Source organism: Gopherus evgoodei, chromosome 4 (assembly GCF_007399415.2).
Source record: "Gopherus evgoodei ecotype Sinaloan lineage chromosome 4, rGopEvg1_v1.p, whole genome shotgun sequence".
In the NCBI taxonomy this organism is placed as follows: domain Eukaryota; kingdom Metazoa; phylum Chordata; order Testudines; family Testudinidae; genus Gopherus; species Gopherus evgoodei.
Window position 1 is genome coordinate 118073919 of NC_044325.1, and position 17622 is coordinate 118091540.

The window sequence follows — 17622 nt, forward strand, 5'->3', positions numbered from 1 at the left end:
TGAAAAACTTTGGCTAAGCAGAGCACTAATCATTGCTAAAAGATTAGTATGTACAAAAATGGAAATGCAAAAAGCGACCAGGAATTGAAGGCTGAAGCATAGACATCGTAAGCTTGTCCACCATGGAAAGAATTCTAAACCATAATAGAAATACCCAAGAAAAATTTTCAGAGCTATAGGGTGCTCTCCTGGAAGTATTTGAATGATCCTGTTAAGTGCATGGGCCTGGCCCTACTTCTCTACCCACTTCCTTCCCTTTCGGTCTCTATCCCTGAATTATGCTTCTATTCTTCCTTCTTTTAATAATTTTCTTTAACTAATTGGATGTTTATAAGCAAATTTGTTTGTAAATTATATAGTACAAATGGATTTATATTTTAACCATTTTCTGTATAGTTCAATGTTTAAAGCTGTAGCTAAGATTTGATAGCAAATGGCTAATATATTAAAAGTTTATGTATTTTTTCCCTGTTTAAAAAAAATTTAATAAGAGGGCAAAAAAAGCAGCGCTTACTCATGCAGCATGTCTACATTATGGGTCTGTGTGAGCAGCAACATCAGTGTCATTTAGGGTGACCAGATGTCCCGATTTTACAGGGACAGTCCTGATTTTGGGGTCTCTTTCTTATATAGGCTCCTATTACCCCGCACCTCCGTCCCGATTTTTCACTCTTGCTATCTGGTCACCCTAACATTATACCAGTGCGTAATATAAACAGGGCCTTAGCAAATCCTAAATGGAAAGCAGGAGCAGTTCTCTTGGGACAAGACTAGATGGGGCTCATGAGCTGCATTTCTCTAACAAGTCTACTCTTGCCAAGTCAGTCCCAGAAATATTTCTAACCAGCAGGACGGCCGGCCAGAGTGTGAACTCTTAGCTGAGGGGTAAAACCTGCTTGCACAAAGAGAACGTGGTGCTACATTGTCTGCTACAGGCTGCAGCTCAAGAAGAGCATGCAGCTAAAATCAGAGGTGCAGGCTCCCCTTTCCCTTATGACTGCAGATGATCTAAATGTATTTGCAGTGGGCACAAAATAGCACCTTTCACCAGAACAAAGCTTTTTGCATCTCTTGAGCAGGCTCACAGTATAACTGGGGTAGATGTTGATATGTGCTGAATTTTAAGGCATTATGACTTTGGATATAACTGCAGGTGCTGTGCTGCTGTACTGTAGACAGTTGCTGCAGCAATGAAAGGGGATTTTCTGTCACCGTAGTAAATCCATCCCCTCAAGAGGCAATAGCTAGGTCAACAGAAGAATTCTCCCATCAACCTACCGGTGTCTACACTGGGCTTAAGTCGATTTAGCTATGTCAGAGACATAACTTGGTTTTAGAAATAGACCGGGCCTGTGTGCCCTGCCAATAGAGCTCCCAAGTTCTGTTCCTGTTTCAGTAATTTACTGTCTGTCACTGGACTACTGCTCTGTGGGCTTGAGCAATTTGCATCACATCTATGCCTCAGCTTCTTCCTCTGTAAAATGGGGATAATCAGATTTACCGACCTACATCCTTATAGGCTGTTGTGGGGATTTGTTTAGCTGTTGACTTTAGTAAGGCTTTTGATACTCTCTCACATGACCTTCTCATGAACATACTAGGGTTATATAGCCTAGGCAAACCTACCACAAGGTGGGTGCATAGCTGGTTGGAAAATGATACTTAATAGTTATCAGTGGTTCACAGTCAAGCTGGAAGAACATATTGAATGGGGTCCTGCAGGGATCTCTCTTGGGACCAGTTCTATTCTGTATCTTAATAAATGATTTGGATAATGGCATGCACTTATAAAGTTCATAGAGGATGCCAAGCTGGGAGGAGTTGCAAGTGCTTTGGAGTACAAGGATTAGAATTTAAAATGATCTTGACAAACTGAAGAACTTGCCTGAAATAAATAGAATGAAATTCAATAAAGACAAATGCAAAGTACTCCACTTAGGAAGGAATAATTAATTGCACAAATGCGAAATGACAAATAACTAGCTAAGAAGAAGTACTGCAGAAAAGGATTGGGGGGTTGTAGTGGATCGCCAACTAAATGAGTTGTCCATGTAATATTGTTGCAAAAAAGGTGAACGTCATTCTGGGATGTATTAGCAGGGAGTGTTGTAAGCAAGATATGAGAAGTAAATTTTCCATGCTACTCAGCGCTAAAAAGGCCTCAACTGGGAGTGTTGTGTCCAGTCGTGGGCACTGCACTTTGAGAAAGAGGTGGACAAATTGGAGAAAGTCCAAAGGAGAGTAACAAAAATTATTAAAGGTCTGGAAAACGTGCCCTATGAGGAAAGACTGAAAAAAAAAAATTGGGGTTTAGTCTGGAAAAGAGAAGACAGAGAGAGAGAGGTCTTTAAACCATAAAAGGTTGTGGTGAAGAGGAGGGTGATAAATTGTTTTCCTCATCCACTGAGGACAGGACAAGAAGTAATGAGCTAGATTTTCCCATAGGAGATTTAGGTTAGACATTAGGAAAAATTTCTGAACTGTAAGGGTTGTTGAGTACTGAAACAAATTACCTAAGGATCTTTTAGAATCTCCATCATTGGAGGTTTTTAAGAACAGGATAGACAAACACCTGTCAGAGATGGTCTAGATAATACTTAGTCCTGCCCCAGTGCAGGGAACTTGACTAGATAACTTACTGAGGTCCCTTCCAGTCCTATGTTTTGGTGAATCTAAGCCCTTGTGCAGGATTCTGAAAATTGTAAATGGCCAATAAAAATTAGCACCCAGATTCCACAGGTGCACTGTAGCAATATGTGGATAGGTACAATGAGCTGGTAAGCACTGGTCAGTGCTTTCTCAGAATCCTCAATTTCAGAGATCCTTAAACGGCAAGGATGGCACTGATTGGAGAGACTCATGTCGATGACCATAACAGGATCCAGCGGAAACCTCCCTTTTGACTGGACAGTAAGATGGTCAGATAATCCTCCTCTATGGTATACCCACTCTCCACACAGTCCTTGTGGAATATGTTTGCATTTAGAGAGCTCCACCTGAGGAGTCATACCTGCCTGTGAGATGTTTGTGACTTGCTTAGGTGAGGGAGGAGGAAGGTGGCTCTGAAAGTCCTGTAGGGAAAAGCCCCGGAAGCATCCAGTCTAGACCATGCTGAACTCTCTGTAAGTACAGGCTTACCTCCGAGACTTCAAGTTCTGAGGCAGCAGAATCACTCCAGTTACAAAGTAAGGGCGTGATTCATCCAAAATCCACAGAAGTCAATGGGAATCTTTCCACTGACTTCAATGGGAACAGGTATTGGACAAGGGCCTATTGTTTTTACTAGAAATGGGGGAAGGGACATTGTCCACTTGCATATAGTGGAGCAAAGTCTGCTAGACTGCATGCAGTGTGAACTGGGTTTGGGGTGTGGCCTCCCACCAGGCAGCATTTATCATTAAGGCAGCTCCCTGCCTATCCCAGCCCCATGCCACTCCTGGAAGGGGCCAACATGCCCTTGCAGCCCCGGGGGGGTGCAGCATGTGGCTCCACGCTCTGCCCCTCCCTGCAAGCACCATCCCTGCAGCTCCCATTGGCCGCAGCTCCCCATTCCCGGCCAATGGGAGATGCGGGGGCAGTACTTGCAGGCAGGAGCAGTGCATGGAGGGAGACCCCGGCTGTACTGGCCACTTCCGAGAGTGGCATGGGACCAGGGCAGGCAGGGAGCCTGTCTTAGTGGCTGTGCTGCCAGAGATTGCAATCGACTGGAAGATCCTCTAGGATTGATCAGTCGATCACGATCGACCAGTTGGTAACCACTGTTCTTGGGCATTTCCTGATGTAAAAGCAGGGCCAATTTTAGACTTGTCAAGTGTCCAGATCCCTCTACTCCTCTCCTGTCTCACCCAAGTTGCTAGAACTTTAGCAGGACTAAGTAACCCTATATCCAGCCACAGTGGCCATGTCCACTCTCATGTTTCCTGTGGGGCTTGTACGTCATCCTGAGACACCCACACATCTTGCTTGATGTGGGCCTGTAAAGCATCAATGTTGTCCTCCCATTACAAACACGGCAAACTGATAGAAACTTGAGGCTATGTGCAGTTATCCTCCCAAATAAGCAGTGCTGTGTGTGTAAGGAGTAATCAAAACGATGGGTTTAAACTTTGGGTGGGTTCTGACAGCTGACCTGAACTGTGGAGCTCAGCCTCCTGGCTATGTATGTAACATGTTTTTCTTTTAATTTCACGGTTTTGAACACTGCCCGCCAGCCTGTCTGACTCTAAAGCCACAATTTAGCAATGTGCAGCTTTGTACCTGGATTAGCCTGCTTCCATGGGTTTGATGGTGGTTTGGGATATCAGTTAACAACTTGATACATTTGCTGGAATTAATTCACTTGTTTTCATCTCATCACCTTTTTCATATGGTTTGTGATTGACTCCCGCTGTGCTATTCCAGCCTTTGCATGACCTGCTTCAACAGTGGTTATACAAGCTCCTGCAGACATGATTAAAATGACATAGGGAGGAATTTGCTACATTTTCAATAGGTCTTTCATGTCCGTGTGTACACACGTTTTGCATGTGTGGGCCTTAAAACTTCTTGACTTGGGACCTTTGGAAACCTAATTCCTAAACTATGAGCTAGGAGCTGCAGCTTCTGTCTCCTGTGGTTTTCAGCATGATCCAGTGTGGAAAGTGCTAGACTAAGGAGATGAGAATTCTAGTCCTCGCTCTTCCGCTGACCTGTATGACCTTGGGCAAGTCACTTCTTATGCGCTCTGTCTGCCTGTTTCTTCATCTGTGTAATGGAGATAATGATGCTTGCCTCCCTTTGTAAAATGCTGTGAGATCTACAGATGAAAAGGAGTTCAGAATGATTTAAATCTTTAATGTACACTCTTGATCTAAAATATATATAATATAAATTTGAATATTTCCGTTTGACAGATATGTTGCTTAGGACCTGAAGGTAACTGGCAAATGCTTCTCCTGCACAACAGGCTCTAAGGGAAGAATAGCGTGATTCCAAGGCCAGCCTTCAAGATGTGGACTGCTGTTGTATTTTTCCTGTTGATTTCCCTGTGCATATCTGAAAACAGAATTTCCACCTTAAAGGAGAGAGGCGCTCGGGTGATACGAATAAACCGGCTGAGCAGTGAAAAGCATTGCAGATGCACTTTTAGAGGTGTATCACCTTCAGGTGAGCTGGTCTTCCTTTAGCATAAAAACTGTTCGGGTTTCCATGTTCTTAAAAGGCTCTTCCCCTCCCCCCCCATTTCTTTTTTTACTCCATTTGTTTACAAACATTTATAATTATGGCTTCTGTATGCAGTTCTGTGGTGGCTCAATAATTTCTGACAGCTTTGTTTTAAATTGAAAACAGAACAGCCATTTCCCAGGGCCTTTCTCACTTCCATAAGAAGCAGTGTGCATGTGACTGGTGTGAGGTCACTTAACTCTATCAGTGTACCATGCAGCCACATGTTGGTAAGCGAACATTGCTACAGCAGACAGCTGTGCTGGTTGAGCAATCTTTGCTCACTGATATTCACGGTCTTGAAAGAAGCTAGTTGCTTAACCCTGCACTAGCTTGGCTGAGAATTGACAATTTAAAGTGACTGACTAGTGATATTTTGGGTACATAACTTGAGATGCCATAAAGGGCCCTGGTTTTCAGAAGATGAGTGCTCAGCATTTTCTGATCAATCCCTTTTGAGGTGTCTCCATTTGGGCCCAAAAAAATCACTTTTGAAAATTTTGATCTTTGTAAAGTATCAGAGCAGTGCTGCAGTGTGTGAGATACTCATGTTCCTGAGAGGGTCTAGTTCAGCTTCCTTAACACATGGATTCCCTGGGGTGTTAGGCCCTTGGGGAAACATGAAAATGCATTTTGTCCAGAAATTTTCAAATATGGGTACCTAAATTCTGTATGTAGCTTGATTCTTCTCTCCTCTCCCCTCCCCCCCTTCCCTCTCTCAAAGGTGTCAGGTAAATCTGAAAATCAGGCCATTTATTTAGGCATGTCACAGGCTGGCTGGCCTTTTCCAGCAAGCTGGGCTCAGCCTTGCATGTGACTGGACAGCTATCCCTCAGCTGCGAATGATGGAGACTTGATGAGTGACCCCAGTTGCAGGGTATGAGAGAGAGGCCAACTACTGTGAACTCAATCTAGAGGGGAGCTAAGAGATTTCTGTCTCTGGGAAGGGTTTGGGCAAGTTAGGCTGGAGGAGACACACGGGTCAGGCTCATTTTGGGGGGTGAGGAGAGAAGAACTGAGATAGGGCCTGTAAGGAAATCCCTGATGGAAGCTGTTGGAGTTCCTGGGGAGTGGGGGGAAAACCTGCTGGGAAGAAGCCACATAGGAGGAGCTCTGCAGGGCCCAGGAGTAGGGGGCCAAGAAGCAGAGAACTTCAGTTTAGCTAAAGGGGGGCAGAGGAACTGTTAGTTTGGATATTTATTTGAACTTCCAAGGTAACCAAATGTCCAACTGCAAGGGGATTGAACTTCTAATGGACCTGGCTAGATGCCAGACCAGACCATAGATTTGGACAGAGACAGAAGATCACAGGGCCCAGGAAGTGGCCACTGGCTGGGCTGGGTGGGAGGTTCTAGAGGCCAAGTCCCTGCAACAAACTAATACCAGGAGGTGCTATGACACTAAGAATAACCACTTACAAGATTCTGAACTTAAGCCCTAAAGTTGGAAAAATTTGGCCTCTGCCCTTCTAGCTGTCAACCTGGGGGGACACTGCACCTGCATGCTGATTTTATTGATTTACAGAGCACCTGTTGCTCCTGGAGTCATGTGATTATATGAGAATCCCAGTTTCATTTAAAGAAATGTTTGTCCCTCATGGCTGTGGAGAAAAGCTGGCAAATGTGAATTGTAAGGAAAATACTAAATTCTGGATCTCTTTATTTTTGAAAACATGATTTTTTTTTTTTAAAGCCAGTCTCCTGATTTTGGGGGGCCTTTCTGATTTTTGAATGCTTGGCATTTGAAGTACTTTCATGTGTTTTTTTAAATGCTTTTTTGAATCACAGCTTTGGGGAAAGGTTAATCCATCCAATTTTATAGAAACCAATGGTGCCATCAGAGATGTGCTGGTTTGGTATCTCATACGAGACTGGCATAGTGTGACTGTGCAGGATGGATGGTGTACGCTCTTCAGATTTCCCCGTCACTTCTGCTCCTGCCAGAATGTACTATGTGCTGAAAGATGATCTGGAAAGAAAGGAATGAATCCCTCTTCCTTTTCACCGGTTATTTTTAAGGACATTACTAGAGCTACATATCCAAAAATACATCTTTTGTTCTATGCTTCTACCCTCCCTAGTTTAAATTTATTTATTTTTTTACTCTTCCCAATATCTTGTTGTTGCAAATGGATGAGGGGAGCACAAGGTCATAGAGTTTAAGGCCAGAAGGGACTACCTCATCATCTAGACTGATCTCCTGTATATCACAGGCCAGCAACCCCCCTCCCCACCAACCCCAATAACTAAAATTAGGCCTAAAGTGTTATAGCCCTCGGAAGACTAAACTATTGTGTGTCACAGGCAGAGAATAGGAGGGGCCAAGGCACACCAGTGCCTGAGGCCCCTCTGATGGCAGGGAATTGATTTAGTGAGAGACACCTAGATAATTCTGGTAAGTCACCCTCACTCATATGCTGCAAAGGAAGGTGGGGGAAAAAACTCTGGTCACCACTAGTCTGACAGGGGAAATTCCATTCTGACCCCGAAAATAGCTATCAATTAGATCCTGAGCATTCTCAGTACCATCTTAAAGCACTGCCCCACTCCACCCAGTGTGTCTCATCTCCAGCTGTGGCCATCTCTGATGCTTCAGAGGAAGACCAAAAATCCCAAATCCAAAATACATTGGAGGAGGGGGTGGATTCCTTTCCTGTCCCCTACTTAATCCCCACAGCATGAGATTTTAGCAGCATGAAGGTATCGACCTGTATTGTTAGGCCTGGTCTAAACTAGAAAAGCTAGACCACTATAACTATGCCAGTTCAGGGGTGATTTTCTTTTACCTATATAGTTCTCTTGTTCTAAGCCCTAGTGTGGAAGCAGTTAGACTGGTATGAAAGTGATTTATACTAGTATAGCTTATTCCCCATCACGTATGGGAATAAACTATACTGATCAAGCACTTTAAACCAGTACAACTGCATCTTCATTGGGGAAGAGTTGCTACTGGACTGTAAACTCTTTGGGGCAAGGACAGTCTGTTTATATGCTTGTACACTGCCTAGCACAAGGGGGTTTAGGCTAATGCCTTGCAATGCTACCATGATGGGGAAATCTCTCGTCTTTTGGCAAGGAGACCGGGGCCTGGAATTCCCAGGTACTGGACAAGCAAAACCAGCGACTCTGGTGGGAAGGATTGGTATTGGAGGGGACTGACTTGTGTATGTTGCACAATTCTGGAGGTGTTTTTATCCAGCTTGAGGCTGAAACGGAATATTTGTGTTTTGGAGCACAGGATTTCAGAGAATTTCAATCCCCAGCTGGCTCAGAAGAACGGAACTAATGTGTCATAGTTATGGGACATTCTGCCCAGTACAAGAGAATGGAGGGACAGCGTAGCATGTCCACACAAGCCAGCATCCTTGCTCGCCACACACATTGCACACCTGCGAGCTTTGTTCCTTCTTGTCTGCAGAGATCTTCACAGTTCTGTCCCTTGTCTAAGAGGGTGAATTTTTTTTGAATGTAATGTTTTAAAAGAAAGGTCTGTCCTGTGGAGGGCCAGATCTTGGGTCCTGCCCCCTGCACAATTCCCTTTAAAATATCTTTGAATGTCCCTTTTTTTTTTTTTTTGTCATTTCCAGTAACTGACTGACCAAGTATACAGATGAGATAGAAAATATGTTCTAGGGTATTTGGGGCTTTTTCCTCCCCCAAACACAGGTATTACAGGATTTGTGATACCAGTTCAGTCCAGTTAGCCTGGTATTCGGTGGTGCTTCGAAGGCAGGTGATAGGGTAGGACTGGGAAACTTACATACCTGACCAATTGTTTACATAACATATAGGGTGAAAAATTCCTTCCTAACCCCTGCCACGAACAGCTTGTGTCCTGATGCATACAATTTGTTTATAATTTGCCATGCATTGAGGTGTGTTCTGTCCTATACAACTGAATTGAAGATGTCGTTTCTGGCCCAAGCAGGGCTTAGAGTTGTAAGGGCCTGACTCTGAGAAATGCTGCATGCCCCAACCTCCAGGCAACTCAGTGAATTTCCACTGAGCTGTTTTCTGAGCTGCCAAAGAATGTAAAGGCTTTTATTCACCCTCCCCACAAGTTAAGAAATTTTCTAGATGCTTTTTTGCAGTCAGGTAGCATAAATGGCTTAGTTTTATAATTTCAAGCTTGCCATAGTCTTAATTCTTGGTGAGGACCGGTAACTTCGGAGATAACTTTAAACAAAAAACACACTACATGCAGCATATGATTGCTCTTCCCCCTGTTCACACTTAATGTTTTTAAGAGCGTATGAAGGTGAATCACTCCATATAGCAGTATGTATGAGTTACTCCTGACTGGATTTTGTGCCAAAAAAGTTCAAAATTTTGCATATTTGTCAAAATAATGCAATATAGTCACACCAGTTTCAATTGTTTTGGTAATTAGTTTAAACTACAATACAGAAAAAAGTCACTAACTAGTCAGCATTTCCCAAACACATGAACCTTAAGTTACAAACACTTGGTAACTAATACCCTTCATTCCAGTTGGAATCCTGGATTTTCATTTAAATTACATTACAGAACACCAGCAAATAATTTTTAAAAAGTATCATTTTAAATTGCTCAGACTTTCACACATGAAAGTCATACAGTTTTCTAATAGTTGTCCTGGACCTGGCCAAGTACTTTGAGAAGTGCTTGGTTCTAATTGTCCCAACATTTTATTGACTGCTTGGCAAATGTTTTATTTGCTCTGTCTTTGTGGTGTGTGTTTTTTTTCTTTTTTTTTTTTTTAAATAAATCCTGAGCTGTAATCTAACTCCATTGTGTCACTTTGGCACTGGAAAAAGTGAGAAAGCACATAGACCTTCCTAGCTGAGTATTATCTTACTGTCATTTATAATAAGGCTTCTTTACATCATTCTGGCAATGCAGGGGCCTTAAGACTTTCACCAGTTTTATGCTCCTGGGGGAATTGACTGAGAATGGAAACCATTAACTAACAATAAGAACATTAACGGTGTTACTACATAGACAGGCTGCTACATTTCTGCCTCAGAGAATGAGATCAGTTAACTCAGGCAGACTGCTACATTTCTGCCTCTAATCTGCCTCGTGCATAATAAAAAGCCCTACTTTTCCATGCCAGCGAGCTGCAGTAGCAAGTGAGAGGGACAGAGGTGCGAGCTCTCTCTCTCTCTCATGCACACTTTCTCTCTCGCTTGTTGGCGCACACAAACACGTATGCCCAGCCCTGCTTCCCCTACCCACCCCCCACGGTGATCAGGCATGCACACCCAGCCTCTCCATCTCGTCTGTGAGGCTGCTCCAGGCACACTGGAACAGATGTGCTGCTGGGGAAGAGATGTGTGTCCCCTGGCAGACTTTTTGTGTTTTTTCTGAGCGGAGGAGGGCACAGAAAAATGCAGGCCATTTGTGCAGAACTCTGTTAGGAGTAATGAGTACACTGTAATTGGCTTCTGAATGACCAATTGGACACTGCCTGACTGGTCCCTCGTGACTTTGTTCCAAGCACTCCCCATTTTCTGGCCAGCCATCCTGTACAGTCTCCTCTCATGTTCACTTGGCTATATTTTCGTAAGGTCACTGACACTGTCTTGGGGGTCCAAAACTGTAAATCACACTCTTACCCTTCTGCCTTAGCACCAACAAATTCTTCTTTTGCTATACTGTGTTACAGCTCCCAGCCAAACAAACTCCTTAACATTCTACCAGTCCTCACTTTGCCTTACTTCATGTATTTCAGTTCCTGGACCCTCCAAAAGCATCTCCATGCAGCATCCAGCCCGTCACTGGATGCTGGCAGAAATACCAAGCCCGCTGTCTCAGAAAAGACAGAATACACACTTGGCTTAGCTGAGGGTGCACACCTCCATCTAATATAATAACACTGAGATGAATTTATGATAAAACAAGAATAAATTTATTAATCTGTTCTTTAAGTGATACTAAGCAGAGATAATAGAAACAGGAAAATGGTTACAAATAAAAGTATAATCACATTTTCTGGAGACTAAAACTTAATTCAAGAGGTTACAATCCTTGTCTAAGAGAAGCTTTTTACCTAAAGAAACCTTTCAGCGTCACCCACCCCATTCACAGAATGGTAATAGTGTTGAATTATTTGTCCTCTCATTGGAATAACAAAATGTTTTCTTTCTTCTCCCTGTTTTCCCCAAAGTGTCTTTGTCACTAGAGTCAGGATAAACCTGTGTCTTCCTGTGATTCCATGTCTTCATGTTGATTTGCTCTCCTGTTTATCTCTAATGCAAGTGAACTGTCCATTGCCTCTGGCATCGCCACCCTCAATTTGTATTAGAGACAGAAAGATAACTAGTCCTCCCTTTTTCTGAAAGGAAATCCATTTCTCCCTTTAGTTGGTTACAGACTTAAAAGCATATTATCAGTAAGTATCCATAATTCTTTGTTGATATATACATTTCACAGTGATATTAATGGCCAGTATGTCACCGGCTGTCCTTTGATATCTTACACATTTTTTATAGGTAAATATGATGTCCATGTATTAGGTGTAGAGAGTTTCAGGCCTGATAGGAGTTCCTCTTACATGGCAGGTGAACCCTTTGCCAGTGGGCATTGATAGGCTCTTAGGGTACATTCTACACTTCAGTTAAAAAACCTGTGGCACCAAGTCTCAGAGCCTGGGTCAGCTGATCTGGGGTTGGACTGTGGGGCTAAAACATGCAATGTAGATATTTGGACTCAAGCTGGAGCCTGCGCTTTAAGGTCCTGTCCCCTCAGGGAGTGTGAGCCTGGACTCCAGCTTGAGCCTGGCCAGGCACAGTTATGCTGTGGGACTTTTATTGCAATGTAAACATACTCTTAGGGTCACTGTCGCGATCACTTCACAGACTATGGGATTTCACACCCCAGAGTGCATTAGTTTGTGGTGTGGGGGAAGGACACCAGTAACGAGAGCGCTCACGCGCTCTCTGTCTCTCTTAGCACTGTCTTAAAAGGGGTAAGAATTTAGTCATGATGTGACTTTCACCTGGTGCAGCTCCATTGGTTTAACTGGAATCCCAGCCATTTGGACCAAGTCTGAATGTGATCCTGCTGGAAAGCTGATTTTTATGGATTTCATAAGAGGTTCTTGTTACCAAGTTTGTAGGACATTCAAGTTAACGTGGAATTGAAACCACAAAGTAGAGAGCTTTGCATATAGCACATTTTGGTCCAGTTTTCTATTGTGTGTAAAGGAAAACTCATGGCACAGTGAGATTTTATTTTTTTAAATAGCTTTGCTAACGGTAAAATCCCAGGACCACACTGGGTCTGATTTTTTTTAAAATCAGGACTTCTTTCCATTTGTGTAACCCCTTGTCTTGTGTTTTAGGTAATCATTACTGCAACTGGTCAGTGTTCTATCAGAATCGCTGTGTCCTTTTACACTGTCGCCATCTGTATGTGTGTCAGAATGCCAGCGCTCAGGACATTAAAGATCTGCTTGGAGGTAATTCTACACTGTAGGGCTCCTAGTAAAACCAGATAGCGCAGTCACCTTTGTGATAAAAAGATTGCATCATACTAAATACAGTACACTCAGCGCTTTGCTGCATCTCTGGCTGAGAATAGGGAACACAGGATATGTTTGTACTTTAGAATCTGTCCATTGGAAGATTCGTCCCATTGTCTCTTCTGGTAGTTGTAATATTGAAAGAACGTGGTATGGCTTTTAAAGAAACATGATTTTTAGCCTGTCCCTGTGAAAGGGCTCACTAGGCACACCTATTGCACCCTAAACTCTGTCCTTTTGGAAGACCCAACCAGAAGAACTTAAAAAAACAAACAAACAAACCCTGAAAGGAGGACATCTTGGGATTGGATTTCCTTTGACTGCCAGGATGTCATGCCAGAAGCGGCAGGCTGCATGGGTAATCAGAAAGGCATTAGCAGCAATTGCTAGCCATGGTTTTACAACAGCAGGGGCTTCAATTTTAATTAAAAGTGACACCATAACGAAATGAAGCTTGTTGGCAATTGAGGAACCAATCTTGAAACGTGTTTAAAAATTCTTCTGTAGACAAGTTTAAAAAAAAAAAAAGAAAAAACTCCCACGAGCTCATCCACAGTTCATTTTATGTTGTGAAAGGTTGCTTGAGGATTTAACAGCTTAGCTCTTTTAATGCTCATGGGATTCATGCTACTAAAAGCCTGATCATCAGCGGAGGCGCCTTACGTATTTAAGGGGAAATTTTCAAAAAGTTTTAAGGGGGGTAAAATTATGGACCTAAATAAAGGCCATGAATGGTGCCTTTTAATATGTAAGAGCACAGGCCTTTGGCTTCTGTCACTGGTCAGATCAGAGTGAAGGGTACTGCTGCTCTGCTTTTGAGAACCAATTTGAGAGGTGAAGTGTTTCCCTTCCTTTGAGCCATTCAGAGGGTTCTAGTCCTGGAGAGACAAATGACAGAGGTGCCCGTCATAGAGGGTAACCCAGGAAAGGGTTCAGCTTGTGAGAGGGCTTTACACAAATAGAGGATATGCTAGGTTTGATTGTGATCTTATTTACATTGGTGTAAATAGGGCAGTGGTTCTCAGACTTTTGTATTGGTGACCCCTTTCACACAGCAAACCTATGAGTCTGACCCCCCACCCCCTTGCTAATTAACTTTTTTTTTTAATATGCTGGAGGTGAAATGGGTTTTGGAGTGGAGACTGACAGTTCATGACCCCAATGTAATAACCTTGTGACCCCCTGAGTGGTCATGACCCCCAGTTTGAGAACCCCTGAAATAGGGCATAACTCCATTGAAGTAAGCTGCACACCATCTGCTTCAGGAGATACTCCTGACTTACTTCAGTGTGAATGAGATCAGAATTAGGCCCACTGGTTTTTGAACTTTTTGTTTTTGTTTTCAAAGAGCTTGTCCTTAGGAAAAGAGAAGCACAGTTACTTGGCCGAACCAGCAGGCAAGTAGAATCTAACGCAAGCCAAGAGAACCAGACAGAGAGTCGAGCAATGGTACCACCTTCACCATCAGCTCAAGTAAGGACTGTAATGACAGGTGCCAGAACGACCTCACCAGCAGTAATTACAACTACTGCCACAACCACCACCACTAAAGCCACAACCACCCAATTCACCAAGGGAACCCCAGGTGAGATAAGTACAACTACTCCATCAGCCAATGGTAATGAAACTGCAGAGATGCTCAGGGTTCTGACAGCTAATCCCACTATCCCTACCAGCACCACATCTCCAGCTGCCTCTTCTCTCACTTCAAATAATGATACTTCTAGCTCCATGCCCACAGCCACCTTCGAAAAGACAAATAATAAGGTGTTCACTTCAGGAACTACAAAGGCACCAGCACCCTTGTCTCAAACTACTATTGCTACTCCTGAATTGAAAGTGAGGACTGCAGTGTCCCAAACAGAGTATCACAATGCAACCATTGCCACACACAGCACTCCCATCCCTAGCACAGTTATTACTGTAGGAGTTGGCCCATTGACAACAAGTTTATCTGTAGTGGCAACCACTGACAGCCTACGGGACTTGAAAACACATTCCCCAGATTCTGCAGTCACTAGTCCGTCTTCAAAGAGTGCCAGTCTCACAGTGCCAACAATCCAAGTTACTTCAACTCTTGAGCCCCTGACAACTACAGTGGAAAGGCCCCAGAATATCACAGGTAAGCCATCTCCTACTATCCCAATCCGAACAAAGACTTCAGCAACTAACCGGCCATCAACAAAGGCCACCACTGGGCCGGGGGTGGTGACGACGATGACAACAACAACATATAGTACTTTCTTGACTAAGCTTACCACCATGGTTCCAACAAATGCACCCAAAACAACACCCTTGGGCTTTGGCAGAGATGAGCAAAACACAGATTATGACAATCTGCTGATTGCCACTGGGCCTCTGACTCAGTACTTGGTGGACACCAGTTCACTCCTGGCAGTACTTCTATTTGGGATCATATTTTTCATAACAGTCTTAGTTCTATTTGCCATGCAGGCCTATGAAAGCTACAAGAAAAAGGACTATACACAAGTGGACTACTTAATCAATGGAATGTATGCAGACTCAGAAATGTGACAGTCAGGAGCAGGGTGCCAAGAGAGGCTTAAATATGTATCGAAGAGATGGAAAGCCTGTGACTTGCTCTTTCCCCTGTTTGCATATAAGAGAAACTCAAAGTGCTTCCAAATTACTTCTGGTGCAATTTAGGAGAAATGCCATGTACTACATAAATTTTTATTTTTTATCAACTGTAACAGGTTGCCATAAGAGCGGTAGTCACTTCTAGAACTCTTCCAGCCGTGAAGCTACCAGGGTGAGCCATCGCCCTTTAAGAATGGTATGTGCTTCCTAAGCTCTGTGTTTACATTTGATTTAAGTTCCTTGGGTTTTGTTAATTTCACGCACATTCCCATTTGTAAAATGGGGATGATGTTGATGCTCACCTACCTTCTATAAAGCACTTTAGGCTCCTAGGATAAGTGCTAAATATTACTCTGACTGTGTTTGGAGAGGTTTTTAATCAAGTGAGCCTCATGTTTCAGGAAGCTTCCTGCTTGTAAAGAGAGTGATTTACAAGATGCTATTAACACTCTGATTACTGCTGATTTAAGATGGTTCTTCCCAAGGTGCAGATCATTGTGTTTGTGCACCTATATGATCTTATTTTTGTATTCACTCACTCAATAAAAGGGGATCTGGAGGGCATGCAGTGTTGTATTTGTCTATATTCCTGTCCCCATCCTGCCCCAAAACACATCTTGCAAGCAAGCTGGTATTTCTTCACAGCTTATAGAACTAGTTCAGCAGCACAAGTCCAAGCTTAGGGTCCAATCCCATGCATAGGGTTGAATGCCCTCAAGCCCATTGGTAGCATGGAGCAGCTCACCAGAAATGCTAATCTTTCAGGATAAGGCCTTCGTTCTCTGAGGCCCTGATCCTGCAAATGAGCCATATGTGCACAGTCCTGTTCACCTGCACAGAGCACATTGACTTCAGTGCAGGATTGGAGTCTACATTTGCATTCAGTTCAGATTTGGGGTGGAAGCTAACCTGGATCTGATTCTCGCTGTCTTGTTCCAACTGGGTACCTCATCCTGCAACCAGCCCACGAGAGTGTGGCCTCCTGCCCACTAGCCAAAGAAAGCATGCGCTCGCCACATTGACCTAGCCACAAAACAATTGCAAGGTTGGGATGTTGGCAAGCACGAAGGCTTGCTTTTCACTGCCTTCTGAAAAGCAATCGGCCTCTTCCTGAGATGCCCTACATCAGGACCATAGGGAGTGCAGTAAATATATATAATGATCCTCCACGAATGTTCTGAGCTGACTAAAATATCTCCTTTTGGGTGAAATGTTAACATTAATAGAAAACTGCACCAACACATGCTTGCCATTTTTGCTAGCTTTGGCAGCCCACCTTGGACTAGAATCAGTTTCTTTCCCCCATGCTGTAGGGCTTAGTGACAGGCGAACCTCAGAATGCTTGGGCTTGGTGTAGTTGTTCGTCCAAACTTCTTGACTTCACAAAATTTGGATGAAACTTTCCCACAAGAGCAGGTCTTTTCTTGCAAGATTTCTAGTATTTCCTGCTTCTTCTAGTGAGGTTTTTCTTGTTGCATTTCCAGCCTGCCTTATGGCATTTTGCTGCTTTGTGACCAGAATCTAAATGCAGAGGTGTGCGATTAATGAGTGAATTGAGTGGGTGGTGAAGTTAACTAAACTTTTTTTTTTTTTCAAACCTAAAGTTTGTTTTCAGTTCCATTTCTGCTGGGCAAATGTTCAGAGGATGGGGCTGTATGTCTTGTAACTGAACTGGTTTGCCTGTCTTCTGATAATTTTGAAGTTAAAACACATGTGCATTGGATGTGCTGCATGCCAAGTGAATAGAGCACATTTCAGGTTATTTGGTTTTTTTTTCCTGCTGCTAACTTAAGGTCAATGTAGGGCACAAAACTCAACATGATCTCCGTTTGCATGGGTGCAATCCCGCTGCAGATCAGGATTGCCTTGTAGATGGATACACGTCATTTCCTCCAACACCTATAAGTCTTCAGTATGGGGTTTTCAGATAGTTTAACTTTGGATGGCTGTTCCTCATGGTGGGCAGGATCTGTAACCCACCCTTCCCTTTCTTCCCAGCTCCAGGCACTGGCCCGGAACTTTTCTCCTCCCACCACATACAGTCTGTTGCTGGACTGGTGTTGGCAAGATCCTCCCCACTGAGTGGTTCTGCTGTTAACATCCCACTGAGATGCATTGGGCAATTCATCCCTCTCTCAACTATTGTTTCAAGCTGCCTGCAGATATCACAGCATTGATTACACTTGAGTCACATTTCAATCTTCAACCATGAGGTCTAGAAATTTACGAAATGAAACCGGAGATTCTGATGTAATCATGTGAGTCCTGCAGGTAGGGCCCTCTGCATGGGCCTTTAGTGCCTCTGCCTCAGTCCAG

The 17622-nt window shown here is 43.5% G+C and overlaps 1 protein-coding gene across 4 annotated transcripts in view; it reads left to right on the forward strand.

The window, feature by feature from the left end:
• The window catches only part of C4H11orf24 (chromosome 4 C11orf24 homolog), a 52767-nt gene extending 36897 nt beyond the window's left edge, over positions 1 to 15870 (forward strand). For 3 of the 4 annotated variants that reach the window (XM_030560717.1, XM_030560719.1, XM_030560718.1), the window contains exons 2-4: positions 4893 to 5145; positions 12526 to 12642; positions 14054 to 15870. In XM_030560717.1, coding sequence (XP_030416577.1) covers positions 4989 to 5145; positions 12526 to 12642; positions 14054 to 15240 — 1461 coding nt within the window. In that variant the 5' untranslated portion in view covers positions 4893 to 4988 and the 3' untranslated portion in view covers positions 15241 to 15870. The remainder of the gene's footprint in view (positions 1 to 4892; positions 5146 to 12525; positions 12643 to 14053) is intronic. The other variant, XM_030560720.1, reaches the window with a different exon arrangement.
• The last annotated feature ends 1752 nt before the right edge of the window (positions 15871 to 17622 follow it).